The 19,256-nt window shown below is 42.8% G+C and overlaps 1 protein-coding gene across 1 annotated transcript in view; it reads left to right on the top strand.

Moving 5' to 3' along the window:
• The window catches only part of CACNA1B (calcium voltage-gated channel subunit alpha1 B), a 283,004-nt gene that overhangs the window by 152,179 nt on the left and 111,569 nt on the right, over positions 1–19,256 (top strand). Inside the window, exons 7-10 of the mRNA XM_063432933.1 lie at positions 4,439–4,542; positions 10,176–10,291; positions 12,745–12,801; positions 13,187–13,276. Of these exons, the coding sequence (XP_063289003.1) occupies positions 4,439–4,542; positions 10,176–10,291; positions 12,745–12,801; positions 13,187–13,276 (367 nt within the window). The remainder of the gene's footprint in view (positions 1–4,438; positions 4,543–10,175; positions 10,292–12,744; positions 12,802–13,186; positions 13,277–19,256) is intronic.

The raw sequence follows: 19,256 nt of genomic DNA, 5'->3' as shown, positions 1-19,256 counted from the left end.
GAGACATGTTTCCATAGTTTATCAGGCATTGTCACTTAATGTTTCCTAATACATATAGGAAAAATATGGGAATCATTCCCGGAAGATTCATGCTATTGGCATACAGCTATATGTTATAAGTGTGCGCATGCATCGTATTGCTCCTACAATGCGGGGATCCATATACAGGAGTTTATACACTAAACAAAATAAAATCTGGCAATATTTTCGCTAAATTATCTGATCTTAGCGTGACATTATTTTTTTCTAAATGTTTCCATTCTGATATCTTCTTTTGTTACAGTTCAGGTGCTTTAGTGAATAGTTCTGAAAGTTTGAGAGCATTTGCAATCACTTTATTTTGTCCCTAAACAGACGGTTCCATATGACTTTGTTAGAAAAATAATAAAAAACGTAAAAAAATATATATTTTCACTATTTTAGTGAACAATCCCAAGAAACTCAATTGAATTCAAAATGCACTCAATTTTTTAGGCCGGAATAGCCAAACAGGAAATGTAAAACTTAAAAAAACGCCACTAATTTTTCTTTGGAAGACGACCTTCCAAAAACTATAATTTGGTTAACTGTCCAACTGATTTAGGAAAAACAAATGGATATGAAGCTTGATGAAGGTTTTGAATGAGGAAATATAAAAATACAGGTTTTTGATGAATTGTGGGCTAAACGATAATTCTTTCAATGACGTGAATTCTCAATACAAAAACCTGACTGTAAACACCTTTTTTTGAGGGGGGAGAGTGAGGGGTTTGTTAACACATACATAAATCCCTTTGAGTCATGACCAGCAATGTAACACAATCATTTATTGACCAATTCAGATTGATTTAGTCATTATTCCCACTGTTAGTGCGTTTTCACGGTTCTCCTGTTATTCACACTCAGTAGGTTGATGAGATTTTCCTGAATGCAATGTGATGGTCTAAATCGTGTCTATCGGAAGGCTGTAAGGACTGACGCGATTGGACGCTGATATGACCATACCACTTCAACACAGCGGGGCTTATTCGCTAAACACCAAATTGCAGTCACTGGAAAACGATTTGTGAAATTAAGAACAAATTTCTAGTTTTTAAAAATTGTCCAACACACCTATAGTCAGAACTTCCTAACCAATTTGTCCCTTTATATTTTTATATCCCATTGAGATTCCTACATTATGTAAAGAATATTGCTGGCAATTAAACAATAGTATTTATGATTCAGCATTTTATAAATGTTGACTTTTTATGGAAAAATGACCCCTGGACGCATATCCTAATTAAAACTGCTCTGCGTGCCTGTGGGTTAAGATAACTGGCATTGCCAATCCCGTGGCATCACCATGGGATTGGCAATGCCAATGGCAGTGAGGGGGTTAAATGGCATCCTGAAATTTGAAGGAGAAGTGGTAAAGACTGGCATGCGCCTTTATATACTGATAACAGCAGAGCTCAGCCCTGCAAGCGGCCAGCAACCGCAGCTCTTTTTAACAGGGAAAGGGTTAATTATTAATGTTTTTGGTTGGCTAGGCAGATGTTAAATCACATTAGCAATGAGTGGGGAAGGCAGACACAGGCAGTCTGCCGGGAGCTCGAACGCGCTCTCATACCCACTGCTCTGCCTTATTGCAACCGGATTTAAAAGCTGGTGTTTATATGTGGATTTATAGAGCAAGGAGGGTACGGGGGGGTTAAAAGGTTGCCAGCATGTAGGGATCCTGCCTGGGGGCATTCCAAAACCATTTAGAAGTTGAGGATAAGAAACATGTTATTTATTTTTAAATGTCCAAATTGTTCACAATAAGGCCTCCTTGTTAGCAGTGTAATAGTCAAAATGTAAGATTTATGCCTAGAATTTGTGTGATTTTTTTTTCCACGAGCTACCTTGTGCATGACTAAAATCTCCCTGGGGCACAGTGGTCACCCACGCCCGCTTCCGTGATCAGCCATCCCAGGTGCCGAAAATTCCCTTTCTTCCCAGAGACAGATCAGCAATTTCCTGTTATCTGCAGGAAATATCTAGAGGGCTGCATTAAATATAAATATGATCTGGGAATAGAGGCTAAGTCAGCCGTGGTGTCTACAATTAGCGCTCCTTCTGCACAGTGATACACACGGGGCATGCTGCACAGGGTGGCAATGAACACAGCATCGGAGTAAGCCAGAACACCTTGGCCACTCATTGCGTGCAGATATCAATCACCAGTCTCAGTAAAACACTCTTCATCACTGCGTGCAGACTGACAAAGGGGAATAGTTATTTAGCCATCACTCCCAAATTTCCCCTGCTACCTCTTGTCTCAAATCCCCATGGTATCCTTTAGATTGTAAGCTCACGGGCTATCTACCTATGCACTTTCTATAAAAGAGCTTAAATGGATAGATTTCAGCTTACGGGCAGGGTCCTCTCTACCTTTTGTATTTGTGTGTGTATATTGTATGTTGTCCACTAATTGTACAGCGCTGCGGAATCTGTTGGTGCTTTATAAATACCAGTAATAAATAAATAAAAAATAGTTGGATCCTCTGTGATTCAGGAAGTCCTGTAGGAGATGAACGTTTATATTACTGAGCATCGTTTTCCAGCAGTCTTATACTATACTAAAAGCTGGCTGAGAATCATAGGCAATGTAGTCCTGAAATGACTTGGTTGGCAGCATGGTCTGGGATTGAAATTATTGAAAGTCATTTGATCATAAGTAATCATTGCACAGTGCACTACCATGCTTAGCTGTTTCCTCATGCATCCACACACATTCCCATACATATGCACACATTCCCATACATACATATCCCATCAACTATATAGTCCTGTAACCTGGTTATCAGCTGGGAGATAACCTTGGGAGGCCGTGTACCTATCAGTTAAGTTAAAGTTTTTTCTTAAGTTTTTTGTGTTTCATCACTTTTTCACGGGTGTCCGTGTTGTTTGTTATTCCCATACATACGCATACATTCACATGCATATGCACACATTCACATACAGAGACACTCACCAATACATCCCCACAAATCAACACATATCCACATGTATCTATGTGCATCCACACCCATTCAAACATATATCTTCATACATGTAGTCTGCATGCATTCACACATGTGTAGATACATCTACATACATTCATACCCACCTACATGCATCCACACCCATCTACGTACACATCCACATGCATACACAGATATCTACATGCAAACACACACATCCATGTGCAGAGACACTCACCAATACACATCCCCATGAATCGGCACACATCCACACACATCTACATGCATTCACATCCAGCCATGCAAATCTATGTATATCTACCTGTTTCCACACATATTTAGGTACATCTACATATATCCACCACCATCTACATACATTCTGATGCACCGTCACATGTTACAGTTCCCTATGCTGATTGGACAAGTCCTGACAAACCCAACGTTACTGTAATTGACTTATTATATTAGTATATTGCCTGCTTAGGGTGCAAGGATACTTCAAATTGGTCAAAATGACAACATTTGCATAATTTTCCAAATCAAATATTTTAGTTTCAAATGTGCAATTTTCTCATTGATTCCCCATATATGTGTTAAGAGACTGCACACCGTTGGTCCATTAAAAAATGTGTGAAAATATAGACAATACCCCATTATCAATACAGTGCTCCAATATGTACATAAAATATTATAATTAACATTCAACAAGTTACACAGTGACACTGTATACAAACACCGAAGGAAGCTGAGACATTGGGGTTATGTATGAAAAGTGATGTGTTCAACTTCATGATCGCACTAGTTTTGTGGGGAAAAAAAGATGCATTGGGAATTGGAAGGGTTCAGTAAACAAAAAGGAAGATTGTCAAAGCTGTTTTCCTATCACGGAAAACCTTGGCTGAAAATTGTATTAGAAAGAGAAGGTACAATTGCTGTACATTGGAAGCAAATCATTAGTGAGACAATATAGGGGTTTAATAGGTGCAGGTAGGGTAGGAAACGAACAAGAAAACCCACATAAAATGGGACGCTTTTTAAACTAAACCTCTCTATGAATTATTTGAGTTTACCAGAACTGGTACCCCACGATCACAGCCTGCATCCTGCACAGGAACACGTCTCTATGAATTTGCGCAGGTTTTTTGGGACTGGGCTTTTGTGTACCTCGAGGTGACGACTGATGTTTCAGCCGTGGAAAATAACAAAAAATAAAAAATACATATAAATAAATAAAACAAGGTATATCTCGTAAGTGCAGTGTCCCTTCTATACACAGGAGGTCAATGTTCCCCGAAGCAGTTTGCATCTACCTAAGGTGTTAAAAGGAAAATGCAGATGTGTTGTTTATACTATCTCTGGCACTCCAGCTGCTGTGGACCACATATCCCATGATGCTTAGCTGGTGTGTCACCAATGTTCATAGAAAGAGAGGAATAAACAATTTTAACTGTCCAAATGTCTCTGTGTTACAGACAAATGATGCTGTTGGACCCATGTGGAACTGGCTGTACTTCATTCCTCTTATCATTGTTGGGTCGTTCTTCATGTTGAACCTGGTTCTGGGCGTCCTGTCAGGGTGAGTGTCATGGGGCAATGTTTTATTTTCTATGTGAAATTAATTCAATCATCAGCACAGTATGTAAGCATTTCGAAACATGTGACGTGACATTCTATCGTGCTACCACTGTGCCAAGGATTCTATTGGCTGCAAGGGTACAATGACAGGTTTCTATTGGCTGCAAGGGTACAATGACAGGTTTCTATTGGCTGCAAGGGTACAATGACAGGTTTCTATTGGCTGCAAGGATATCACGATATCCCTACGGATAGTATAAAACTGAGCCTGGATGCCACAGGTGGGAGTGGGAAAATATTGTAAGATCTGCTTTTTCCTGATGGTGCTTCTTTGGACATTGGAATGCAAGAAAATACGTTTAATGTTAACACTTTCATTTTTACTATAACTCATTATTTTTTTTAACTCATGTTCCATTGTGGGTAGCTATCTATCAGAACTTCTCAAATTTTACTTTAATACATAGTTGTTTTTAATTATTGCAAATCATGGCTTGTTCCTCAATTAAAAAAGGTACAAAAAAAACAAAAAAACACTGTGGGTTTAGGGATTTACTTATTGTACAGCGCCACGGAATTTGCTGGCACTATATAAATAATAAAATAATAATAATAATTAATTACAGTTCTGGTCCAATATCCTGGACTTATATTTATGGCTATGGAAACATATGAAATGTTCCTCTTGATTTCACCACGTTTAGAAATATTCACCAATTACGCTCATTATACACCATGCCACCTCCGCTGCGGATACACCAAGATATAATGATAATCAGAAACTCTTTGCTTAGGATAACTCTTTACTTAATGGAACACTACATTCACTACAACACTACACTTCAATTCATGATTTTATTTTACAAACATTTCATAGACATTCCCCCAGGGAAAACATGCATGGTTTTCAATGTTTCATTCAATGGGTTAAATTCCAGAGAAGTGAAAGTTTCCAGTCTATCAGGGTCATTCACTAACGTGACAAATCAAAGTGAATTTCAAATTTAAGGGCAAAGTAGCCAAACTGGCAGCATTTCGAAATTAGAGAATGTTCCAAATTTGGCTGTTTTTTTATCTTACATTAGAATTCTCACATTACTGAATAACCGTGTATTTTTATTATTGTCATCATGGTTTAAGGTTTACATGACTATTATTTATTTAGAAGTTTCACCAGTCCAATCACATCTCTCTAGTTTTTCTTCTTTGTCTGATTTAAGCGTTACGCCTGTTGTTTTCCCATGAGCCTTTGTGCTTTTCGAGACTTGTTGAATTTTTTTAAAGTTCCTGTCACTTCTCCGTGCCTCGTTTGTTTTCTTTTTCTTTTTTACATTTCATTTCTTCTTGTCTATTTCTTTCTAACCAATGACATTATCTTTTGATGTGTTTTTAATCAATATCCTCTGTGTACACCTGGAACCCCACCCTCCCCCCAAAGATGCAACGTGCCTCTTTCTTGTCATTTGAAGCCCTCATACCAGCAGGCCTTGTTTTCTCTCAAATGTCGTGTTGACCTATCACTGTGCCCAACAGGGGGTAAACCAGGAGCTCAAAGATCAGCCTTCCTTCAAGAGAGCGCGCCATTAAATTATTAATCAGAGATCAGAACATGACTGACTCCTGACAGGAACCCACTGCTTCTTTGTATGGATGTATCTACTTGATTCCCGCTCGTAGACATTTTATTTCCGTTCCTTCTATATCTCATTTCATATAAAGGTTTTGTTCACTAATAAGGAAATCGTGCAGACTTGCAAAAAAATGCAAAACTTGAGTATGTTTTCTAACTCAACTTGACTTAAATTGTACAGTTCCTTTGTACATCTCCCAGTTTAGTCGATAAACCCTGCTTTTTTTTTTTTTTAATTCTATGGCGTTTGTTTTCTAAATGGCGAATGCTGGTGAATTCAAAACCAAATTGCAAATTCCATTATAAAATATAAAGATGTAACTATTGCAGAGTTGGTACATTTTTTCTGAATCACCCACTCTGGCCTGCATATTGCAATGTGGGTTTCGATCTATTACAATTTGCATTTTGCCAAATAAACCTTTTAATTTTCTGTGTTAGCAGCACAGCTTTTACCTGTGTATTCCATTTACTGTGACGTTTATCATCGGGTCAATCACAGAACACTGCTTTTTAGTGAACTGAATTTTAGGCGGAAATTGGCATTTTCGAGAAAATATAACAAAAAAAAAAACGAGAGTAGCAGAATTTTTCCAGACAAGAAATGTTTACCAAAATTTAGCAATAACGATTTTTAATTCTCCTATATACCTTGCTTGTTAAAAAAATATCCCTGCTTGTTTTGTTATAAGAAAACTGAAATTAATGTTCTTTTTAAAAATGCAAACATTGAAACATTTTAACAATGAAATTAAAATTCTTTCTGGCACAAAAGAGCAATTTTTTAATACTTAGTAAATGGGCCATACCGTTAAGCATTGGCATAATCAAATTAAAAGTCTGCCAAGTGTAAAAGACATCTTTGTATATCCGTAAATATTTTAATCTGATTCCACGTTTTAAAGTGACGTATATTCAGTTTCTATGAACGTATACATCTACAGATGATGAAATATATATGTAAAACCTGTGGAATGTTGCTATTTTCTGCTTTTATTCCTTCAGGAAGTTTGCATTTTATAGTAGACAGAGCTTTGCCATTATTTATTTTTTATTTTTTTCATCATTTCATTTTCCGGTCACTGACCAGAATTTGAATTCTAGCTGCGTTCTGATTGGCTGAAAACACCAAGACGTCAATCTAAAAAGCTTTGACCTCAGATATGTCAGGGAGGATATTTTATTTCTCTCTCTATTCTTTTCCTAAGATGCTCAGCTGCCAGTAACAATAAAACGCATGATATGCCCCAGTTTATCTCAATAAAATATTTCATATTAAAAAAAACAAAAAAACATTTACATCAGCACATTAGTAACCCTTTATTGATTTTGACAAACAGGTGCGGTTTTCCAGTAGAGCGCACTGCTGCACTGTTAATTTCCTGTTGCCTTTTTACAATTTTGTTTCCGGCCTAGAAAAAACGAGTACAGAGTAAAATTGCTTCCCTGCCTTTTGAATAATTATGGGTTGTATACACTGAACAGTCAATTGTAGTGTATCGAAAACTGAATTGCAAAAATATTATTTTAAAATGCCCCCCAACAAACAGGAGGAGCAGGGCCATGAGGGGGCAATTGGCATAGGAGAACTGAGGTGGGGTGAGCAGGGACCTGAGGGGAAATCGGGAGGGGAGAACCAGGGAGTGGTGAGCAGGGCCCTGAGGGGAAATCAGGAGAGTAGAACCTTAGCAGGGCCATGAGAGAACATTCGGGAGGGTAGAACCTGAGTAGGGCCCTGAGGGAACAATCGGGAGGGTAGAACCTGAGTAGGGCCCTGAGGGAACAATCGGGAGGGTAGAACCTGAGTAGGGCCCTGAGGGAACAATCGGGAGGGTAGGACCTGAGTAGGACCCTGAGGGAACAATCGGGAGGGTAGAACCTGAGTAGGGCCCTGAGGGAACAATCGGGAGGGTAGAACCTGAGTAGGGCCCTGAGGGAACAATCGGGAGGGTAGAACCTGAGTAGGGCCCTAACAGAACAATCGGGAGGGGAGAACCTGAGTAGGGCCATGAGGGAACAATCGGGAGGGTAGAAACTGAGTAGGGCCATGAGGGAACAATAGGAGGGGAGAACCTGAGTAGGGCCCTGAGGGCATGTGCACCCAGGAACAGAGTGGCCAGCCCACACGGTCCTAGGGACCACTGCACAGCGCGATGCAGGACATCAGGGCACTAAATCGGGATGGCAGGACTGTCCTGCCAAAAGTGAGACTGTTGGGAGGCCTGAGCTAAGATTTTCAAGCTGTGACCATCTGCTCTTTTTTCACTAGATTTTGCGATTTGGTTTTCAATTTCCTACAATTTTGTGTTTATTGAATAAACTGCATAATGTAATTTGGTAAATTATAGAAAATGGAAACTGTATAAATGCAAAAGATACAAAATTTTGTGACAAAGTCCATAATTTCTCTGGCCTGGAGGGGACTATGACATTCTTGTTTTTAATGTAGTTTTACATCCAAAGAAATTAAAGGAGAACGATAGTGTTCGAACTACAAAGCTGTGCTCCTAACACTACACTGTCATTGAGGATTAAATAACTCTTTAAACACTTACCTGATTCCCAAAAACTGCAATATTATACATTAGGTGCTAAGGGAGACAGGGTTTCTGTAATCAGACCATTTCAATGAGATGCGGTGGTCTGGGTGCATATAGTGTCCCTTTAACACAGTGCACTTACTTGCTACACATCACTGACAAAGCTATTCTCTAAAGATAGAAAGGCCCTGTACCAAATGGGGCAAAACCATTCAGGTCCATATGGCGCCATTTGGACTTCAAAATCCAGACATTGTTCACAGTATTTAACAATGTCCGGGTTTTGCATTTCTATCTATGAACTATCCAGAATTTTGTCTGGAATTCAGCCTGTCCGAAAGCTGTTTAACCCCTTAAGGACCAAACTTCTGGAATAAAAGGGAATCATGACATGTCACACATGTCATGTGTCCTTAAGGGGTTAACCATGTCAAACCGTATCCCCGTCATGCCTTTTTTCCGGGACTTATAAATTGTAGTCTAAAGTCATGTGACACAGGAACAGGGAAGTGATTGGTTGAAACGAAGACTTTATTACAACAGCAGCTAATGTTTTCTAAAAGCTTCTCTGTCATGTGTTCAAAACTATTGTAAATTAGTACAAATCGTAAATCCTGTCTTTAAGTATTTAATTTCTTCGTTGAACATGCTAGAGCACCAAGATTATATTTTGCCAAGTCTGTACTAATAGATCACGTTTAAATGGCTTTAAGTAAATAGATAGCTATTACTAAACCTCAGCTTAATTTGGCTTATTTTATAATATTATTTACATGTATTTAATCATTGTTATTTCTGTTTCCATATTCAGATAAACAAATTAACTCATTCCATTTCCTGTCCGTCTCCATTCAGCAAGCGGCATTTTGCACTTGACATTTAATTAAAGCTTGCAGTTTATCGCTAAACTGGGAATTGTGGTGAATAGACAAGGAGATCGCTCATTTTGGGTCAAAATAGTCAAAATTGGCGAATTTCTCAAAACCGGGCTGTGATTTTTAGGTCCGCTATTTAGGGCAAAATTGTGCAATTCTTTGGTCAGATCCAGATCGCTGGGCTTTATTCACTAAACACGGAAATACATGGAACTGAAAACCGAGAATTTAGGCAAAATTAGCGGATATTGAAACATTCTCCAACCGAGCTCGGCTATTTTTGCCTAGCTTTTGCTATTTGCTATCCAGTTCACCATATTATGTAAAACTTCACCCCAGTGAACTATTTCTGTAACTATAATCTATGCTGTACATTTAAGAAGAAGATTCCTTTAGACCAGGGGTGCCCAGATGGTAGATCCCCAGATGTTTTAAAACTACAGCTTTCATAGGCTCTGTCATTGTAAAGGCATGCAAAGCATCAATGGAAATGTAGTTCTAGAACCTCTGGGGATCTACCTTCTGGGCACCCCTGTTTTAGACATTTCAGACATGTTGGGCTTGCGAACATTGTGTCCTTTTCTTAAAGGGAGTTTGCTAAGGAGCGAGAGAGAGTTGAAAACAGACGGGCGTTCCTCAAACTAAGGAGACAGCAGCAAATCGAACGGGAACTAAATGGATACCTTGAGTGGATTTTTAAAGCTGGTGAGAGGCCTACAAAATTGTGATTTAAATATGTCGTATGTCATGAGTGATGATGTATGTTTTTATAAATACCTCCTATTAACTGTCCCAATTTAAGAGGGACAGTCCCTACTTTGGCACCAAATCCCTCTATTCTAGGAGCTCCATATTGTTTGTGTGTTTAACAGAGCTCCACAGCAATAATACTCCCAGTAATGTGTCTGAATGTATAACTGAGCTCCACATAAATAATACTCCCAGTAATGTGTCTGTGTGTATAACGGAGCTCCACAGCAATAATACTCCCAGTAATGTGTCTGAGTGTATAACAGCGCTCCACAGCAATAATACTCAAAGTAATGTGTCTGATTGTATAACAGAGCTCCACAGCAATAATACTCCCAGTAATGTGTCTGAGTGTATAACAGAGCTCCACAGCAATAATACTCCCAGTAATGTCTGAGTGTATAACAGAGCTCCACAGCAATAATACTCCCAGTAATGTGTCTGATTGTATAACAGAGCCCCACAGTAATAGGATTCCCAGTAATGTGTCTGAGTGTATAACAGAGCTCCACAGTAATAATACTCCCAGTAATGTGTCTGAGTGTATAACAGAGCTCCACAGCAATATTACTCCCAGTAATGTATCTGAGTGTATAACAGAGCTCCACAGCAATAATACTCCCAGTAATGTGTCTGAGTGTATAACAGAGCTCCACAGCAATAATACTCCCAGTAATGTGTCTGAGTGTATAACAGAGCTCCACAGCAATATTACTCCCAGTAATGTGTCTGAGTGTATAACAGAGCTCCACAGCAATAATACTCCCAGTAATGTGTCTGAGTGTATAACAGAGCTCCACCGCAATAATACTCCCAGTAATGTGTCTGAGTGTATAACAGAGCTCCACAGCAATAATACTCCCAGTAATGTGTCTGAGTGTATAACAGAGCTCCACAGCAATAATACTCCCAGTAATGTGTCTGAGTGTATAAGAGAGCTCCACACCAATAATACTCCCAGTAATGTGTCTGAGTGTATAACAGAGCTCCACAGCAATAATACTCCCAGTAATGTCTGAATGTATAACAGAGCTCCACATCAATAATACTCCCAGTAATGTGTCTGAGTGTATAACAGAGCTCCACAGCAATAATACTCCCAGTAATGTGTCTGAGTGTATAACAGAGCTCCACAGCTCCACAGCAATAATACTCCCAGTAATGTGTCTGAGTGTATAACAGAGCTCCACAGCAATAATACTCCCAGTAATGTGTCTGAGTGTATAACAGAGCTCCACAGCAATAATACTCTCAGTAATGTGTCTGAGTGTATAACAGAGCTCCACAGCAATAATACTCCCAGTAATGTGTCTGAGTGTATAGCAGAGCTCCACAGCAGTAATACTCCCAGTAATGTGTCTGAGTGTATAACAGAGCTCCACAGCAATAATACTCCCAGTAATGTGCCTGAGTGTATAACAGAGCTCCACAGCAATAACACTCATAGTAATGGGTCTGAGTGTATAACAGAGCTCCACAGCAATAATACTCCCAGTAATGTGTCTGAGTGTATAACAGAGCCCCACAGCAATAATACTCCCAGTAATGTGTCTGAGTGTATAACAGAGCTCCACAGCAATAATACTCCCAGTAATGTGTCTGAGTGTATAGCAAAGCTCCACGGCAATGATACTCCCAGTAATGTGTCTGAGTGTATAACAGACCTCCACAGTAATAATATTCCCAGTACTGTGTCTGAGTGTATAACAGAGCTCCACAGCAGTAATACTCCCAGTAATGTGTCTGAGTGTATAACAGACCTCCACAGTAATAATACTCCCAGTACTGTGTCTGAGTGTATAACAGAGCTCCACAGCAGTAATACTCCCAGTAATGTGTCTGAGTGTATAACAGAGCTCCACAGCAATAATACTCCCAGTAATGTGCCTGAGTGTATAACAGAGCTCCACAGCAATAACACTCATAGTAATGGGTCTGAGTGTATAACAGAGCTCCACAGCAATAACACTCATAGTAATGGGTCTTTAAACTACAATAAATGTGTTTAGAAATCAGTCTGTGTAAATAGGATACATTGTTCTTGTAATCTTGTACATTCTAGTTATATAACTTGTTATTACTAAGTCACCTAAACTTTCTCAGAACAGCCCCGCCCCACTCACACCCCTAAAATGAAAATGCCCATTTGAAATGTTGGGCGATGTGTTAAAGTTGTTTTGTTGCATTACATTGAATAGATTTTGTAGGTTGAATAGATTTTTTTCCCCAATTACTTTTTCTTTATGCAAAGAGAGAGAAAATTATCATAGATAAAGCCTTTTTCTCAGTTTGGCTATTTGGGTCTAGATTTTAGAATTTAAATTTTATTTTACCGTTCAGTGAATAAACCCTCAAGTCACTTCCTGTTTTTGTCATATTGATTCATGAATTGTCTGTTTCTCCTACAGAGGAAGTTCTTTTGGCAGAGGAAGACAGGAAGGCTGAAGAGAAATCCCCATTGGATGGTAAGAGGCGGCCATGTTTGTTGTTGTTGTAATGTTTTTTTTATAATTTTGTCATATAATTTCCCCTCCTTAGCTCAGTAACAGGCAAGCGTTATTCAATAAACACCGAATTTGAGCAAACTGAAATCTAAATTGCAAATTATAGCCACAGCCCCATTTTATTTTATGATTTTTTTCACGAATGTCGTCCTTTGGATTTGAATATGCTACAATTTAAAAAAATAAATACATTTTATGAATAACCCCGGGTGAGTACAGAACTATATCCATACTAAATCCAACCTTGACTGATCTGCCCCAATATAGCTCTCGGCCCTTTTAATTTATGTTATGCTATTTAATGACCAAATGTTTGGGTTTTGTTTTTTCTTTTTTTTCCCTCCAGTTTTGAAGAGAGCAACTATCAAGAAGAGTAAGATCGACCTCATTCACGCCGAGGAGGGTGAAGACCACTTCACCGATATCTGCTCTGTGGGTAGGTTCAATATGAAATCTCTTTCCAATCAAGAGACTGTTCAAGGAACACTAAAGCATTATAAACACAATCACTTATTGTCAATAAATCTCTACGAGGAGCGTTCAGCATCTTCACGCAGTGCGTGGAGACACTAGATGTCGGTCCTACAATCTTCCAGGACTGAACCCAGGAACTCCCGCTAGGCTGCCGGATCCACAAAATGTGGTCATAAACTGCAATGTAAACGTTGCGTCTTTTTCAAAATATGTAGCATTTATACTACTAACCCAGGAGGGACTGGCCATAGGCCCCAGGGCTGCTACATTAAGGAAAGTGGTCTGGTGCCTTTAGAGTCCCTTTAATGTTTAATAACAACACAACATTTATAACCAGATAAAGTAACAAATGAAACTCCACCAAATTACCCAATGTATCCACACTGTACACTGCCATCAAACTACAACATTTACCTGAAATAATATAAACAAGCAAATTGTGCTTTTTTTTTTACACCATCAACACCATTTGTGTCTACTTGTTCGGTAGAGAATCATCTTTGCAAGTTTCACGAGGATTAAAACAGATTAGTTATTTTATTTTAACATTTTCAATTCTCCAGAAAATTCTTCGTTTACTGAAAAATTCCTCTGAAATGTGGCTCTTGAGTGAATTTGACAAATAGGGCCTCCATACTCCCTTCAAGTGTAGAACAGCATCCTAATATACACTGCTCAAAAAAATAAAGGGAACACAAAAATAACACATCCTAGATCTGAATGAATTAAATATTCTTCTGAAATACTTTGTTCTTTAAAAGTTGAATGTGCTGACAACAAAATCACACAAAAAGAAAAAAATGGAAATGAAATCTTTCAACCCATGGAGGTCTGGATTTGGAGTCACACTCAAAATTAAAGTGAAAGACACACTACAGGCTGATCCAACTTTGATGTAATGTCCTTAAAACAAGTCAAAATGAGGCTCAGTAGTGTGTGTGGCCTTCACGTGCCTGTATGACCTCCCTACAATGCCGGTGCATGCTCCTGATGAGGTGGCGGATGGTCTCCTGAGTGATCTCCTCCCAGACCTGGACTAAAGCATCTGCCAACTCCTGGACAGTCTATGGTGCAACGTTGGTGGATGGAGCGAGACATGATGTCCCAGATGTGCTCAATTGGATTTAGGTCTGGGGAACGGGCGGGCCAGTCCATAGCATCAATGCCTTCGTCTTGCAGGAACTGCTGACACATTCCAGCCACATGAGGTCTAGCATTGTCTTGCATTAGGAGGAACCCAGGGCCAACCACCCCCGCATATGATCTCACAAGGGGTCTGAGGATCTCATGTTGGTACCTAATGGCAGTCAGGCTACCTCTGGCGAGCACATGGAGGGCAGTGCGGCCCCCCAAAGAAATGCTACCCCACACCATTACTGACCCACTGCCAAACCGGTCATGCTGGAGGATGTTGCAGGCAGCAGAACGTTCTCCACGGCGTCTCCAGACTCTGTCACGTCTATCACATGTGCTCAGTGTGAACCTGCTTTCATCTGTGAAGAGCACAGTGCGCCAGTGGCGAATTTGCCAATCTTGGTGTTCTCTGGCAAATGCTAAACGTCCTGCACGGTGTTGGGCTTTAAGCACAACCCCCACATGTGGACGCTGGGCCCTCATACCACCCTCATGGAGTCTGTTTCTGACCATTTGAGCAAACACATGCACATTTGTGGCCTGCTGGAGGTCATTTTGCAGGGCTCTGGCAGTGCTCCTCTTGTTCCTCCTTGCACAAAGGCGGAGGTAGCGGTCCTGCTGCTGGGTTCTTGCCCTCCTACGGCCTCCTCCACGTCTCCTGATGTACTGGCCTGTCTCCAGTGCCTCCATGCTCTGGACACTACGCTGACAGACACAGCAAACCTTCTTGCCACAGCTCGCATTGATGTGCCATCCTGGATGAGCTGCACTACCTGAGCCACTTGTGTGGGTTGTAGACTCCGTCTCATGCTACCACTAGAGTGAAAGCACCGCCAGCATTCAAAAATGACCAAAACATCAGCCAGGAAGCATAGGAACTGAGAAGTGGTCTGTGGTCACCACCTGCAGAACCACTCCTTTATTGGGGGTGTCTTGCTAATTGCCTATAATTTCCACCTGTTGTCTATCCCATTTGCACAACCGCATGTGAAATTGATTGTCACTCAGTGTTGCTTCCTAAGTGGACAGTTTGATTTCACAGAAGTGTGATTGGAGTTACATTGTGTTGTTTAAGCGTTCCCTTCAGGCATCAGGAAAATATGTATCAGTTAAAATGGTTATCTGTTACAATACCATTTTAGAATATGAATTTAGGTGGGCGTGGCCTGACCAGGGAACGAGCTGGACGTGCCGGAGTAGAGCTCTTGCCCCAACGCGCTGTATTTAGCCTACTTAAGCGAAATTCTGGACATCGATCGATATTGATTTCGTCTCACCATTGCAAATGGAGAAAAGGTTGTCGAAAAAACAACCCAAGAAAGGAACAGAGGGGGGTTCGTCAGTCCTGGATCTGCTGACGGCCCATAAGACCGGGCCTGCGGATTCCCAAGATGGCGCCGGACGTTGCCCTTCCTCGCGCCCGTCCTCGCCTCAAGAGGCCCAGAGGGGAGACCGCCACAAGGGCGAGACGGCACGCATACTGGAGCGACTGGCCGAGGTTCAAACCTATTTAGCAGGCGAAATTGAAAACTCTACCTCGGTCCTCCGTAACGAAATTGCCGCACTGGGCACTCGAACAGCCCGCCTTGAGGAGAGATTGGAGGCCACGACTGAGGCCCACAATTCTGCAGCCGCCCATATCAACGGGTTGACAGCTCGCATGTCTGAGGCAGAACTTGCCATCGAAGATTTAGCCAACCGGTCTCGGAGAAATAATCTCCGCATACGCGGCCTGCCGGAAGGAGAGAGTGAAGGCACACTACCCGCCTTACTTAAGGCTGTCTTCAAGCCCTTACTGCCAGACCTTCCGGAAGAAAGATGGCATATGGAGAGAGCACACAGGGCCCTGCGCGCCAGGAGAACGGACGCAGCCTCGCCCAGGGACGTTATTGTCCGTTTCTTATTCTTCCAAACTAAAGAAGCCTTGATGAAGAGGAGCAGGGAAGCCAGGCTGGTGCACGGGGGAACGGAACTCCAGGTTTATCAGGACCTGGCCCCCAACACCCTTCAGAGACGTCGGGAGTGGAGGCCGATCACGGAGGCTCTGCGGAAGGAGAACATACCATACGCCTGGGGCTTCCCTTTTCGGCTGATGGCGTTCCGAGGGGGGAAGACCCACACCCTGACCCCTAGCGGCGAACCGAAACGGTTCCTGGAGGTCTTAGGCATTCCTACCAGTAGCGGTTTGCCGGAGATGCGGCCTACCACACACATGCTGGAGCCTCTTCCGACCGAGTGGCAGGAGGTGGGAGCTCGACGGCGCTGATCTCCGAGCATCGTACCGTAAGTGACTTTGTGGTCTTTCCTGGAGGGGTTCCGGGACAGTGTTGGAGGGCATGGCATGCAACGTCCCGGCCACTGCCCTGGCGGAGGGTTAGGGGGCATCGATTGCTGGCTTGGGAGGGGGTCGTGGGGGTCCTGTCCGGGGTACAATATGTATTTTTCTGGTGGGGCACCGGGACACTCTTGGGAGGCAGGGCATGCTCCGTGTCAGCAGCTGGGCCCGGAGAAGAGCGGGGGGGGCCTTACATATTTGCTTGTTGGGGGGGGGTTGTGGGGGCCTAGACAAGGGTACACAGTGGGGTGCAGCCGGGGTCTGGACTGTGGCCATATTGGAGAGAGAGGCCATCTTGCCGCATAGCCACATTGCCATGGGCGGGAAGATGCAAGGTACTGTGGCCATCGGGCCCTGATCTACAAAGTACTTTCCTAATATGGCAAGCACCGGACATTGCCCGTGCAGCGCACCCGTCCTCCATCCTACTGTATTCTATGGGAGGCGGGATGCATGTTTGGATATCTATGTCATATATGTTGCATATGTGGGGGACTGGGCGCCGGCAACGGCTTGCTTTATTGCCTTCATTGCTGAAGGGATCTGGGGGACCCCAACCTGACACGGCCCCATCATCCCACACTGGCACACACACCGTAAGCACAGGGAAGGGACACCCACAGGACCTGTGGAACGCTTAACCATACACGCGAGGTCACCATGGGCAAGGGGAGGGCGAACATTGGGGAGGGGAGGGGGAGGGAGGGAGTAAAAGGGGGACAACATTTCCCTTATTAAAAAAAAAAAAAAAAGGAAAAGATACAAACCCAAAACATGAAACAGCTTTAGTAACCGGAAAACAGATGATCCATAAAGGGGGACGGGGGCAGACAAATATAACACTGAAATTACCACTACTACCCCGTAAGTTTCCCGCTCGCCCACCTCACACAGGCCACATAAGCAGTGGATCGCCAACGGGGGCAATATTACTACAGGAGATTAGCGCTCTGCACTGCAACCAGATAGGCACACACGCACAGCCACCCGTGTTAATCCGACAGCGCTCATAACCCGAAGGACACCAGTACTCTCACGTACACCTTTATTGGGAAGCGGGCCCCTAAAACAACTCAGACCTGGGACCGGTTTGCCGGTTAACTGCCTTCGCACTGGGATGTACCACCGCTAAGCCCTGTGTACAGAATCTGGGGGGCACCACCATGTTCCCCGAAGCAACCCGAGATTCAGAGCCCCCCCTGAGGCCGGGAGTGGGATTGAGGGGCACATTTTAGATGGGACAGACGCAGGGAGCGTCGAGCTAGCACCCCTACTTTGCCCTCGTACTTGCATGCCACGACCCTTACCATTGTTCTACCGCAATGTTTGCATACTTTGTTGTTACATGTTTCACCACTGTTTTTTCCCTGATGATCGCCCCCAGAGAGCACGGGCGGGGTACCTAATGTACCCGTAAAAACTGTTCCTTTTTCTGTTTTAGTGCAGTATCCGAAGCCTACACAGTCCAGATACCATTACCTTTCGCGCAACAGCGCGTCAAGGGGAGGGCTCGCGAACCTGAATCTCTTCCGATCGCTGGACGCGGATGGGATTCTGGATCCTGACCCCCAAGATAGTCTGGCGACAGGTAAGACCAGACACCTGTTGGTGGCGCACTGGAAGTGCTCCACACTCTCTTTCTGTTTCTCTCTTCTTTCTTTCTCCTTCCCTACCTTCATTTCCCTTTCCTTTTCTTCCCCGAACCTATGTTATCCTGAGGGGGCGGTGAGGAGGGGCGCAGCCCGAGCAGAGACGGGCGCAAACTGTAGCACACACAGTAGTGGTAACCCATGGCTGTTAAACTTACTTCATTGAATGTAAAGGGGTTGAACTCCCCTAACAAACGGCGTCTATTGTTCAGGGAGCTCAAAAGGTTAAGAACTGATATAGCATTCATACAAGAGACGCATTTACCGAGGCAGACTAAATTCAAACTAAACGATCACACATACAGCACAACGTATGAGGCCAGGGCGCTGCGCAAACGCAATGGAACGGCGATCCTCATACGGAACAGCTGCCCCATCAGAATTTTGTCCACTGAGTCTGACCCAGAAGGGCGTTACGTCATAGTTTCAGGCACATTGCTGTCCCACCATATCCATTTAATCAACGTATACGCACCTAACCAACCAGAAGCAGCTTTCTGGGAGACACTGCAGACCAAGCTCCGTACCTTGTGCCACGGACTGGTCATTGTGGGGGGTGACATGAACGCTACGACAAGCCCAGCGGTTGACAGGAGGGCGGGCAGTGGAGTACAGGCGTCCCAAGGGGGCGGGAGGCAGGACAAACTACTACACAAATTTATGGCGGAGTCGGGCTTGGTGGACGCTTGGAGGGCACATCATCCGGGTACGCGGGACTATACATTCTTTTCGGCTCCTCACGGATCCTACTCTAGGATAGACATGTTCTTAGTAAATAGCAGGTGCCTACCACGAATTACTAGCACCAACATAGGTCCCATCAC

The sequence above is a fragment of the Pelobates fuscus genome, chromosome 9, assembly GCF_036172605.1.
Source record: "Pelobates fuscus isolate aPelFus1 chromosome 9, aPelFus1.pri, whole genome shotgun sequence".
NCBI lineage: Eukaryota > Metazoa > Chordata > Amphibia > Anura > Pelobatidae > Pelobates > Pelobates fuscus.
Note: the sequence above shows the minus strand (reverse complement) of the source record. Positions and strands in the feature narration are given on the sequence as shown.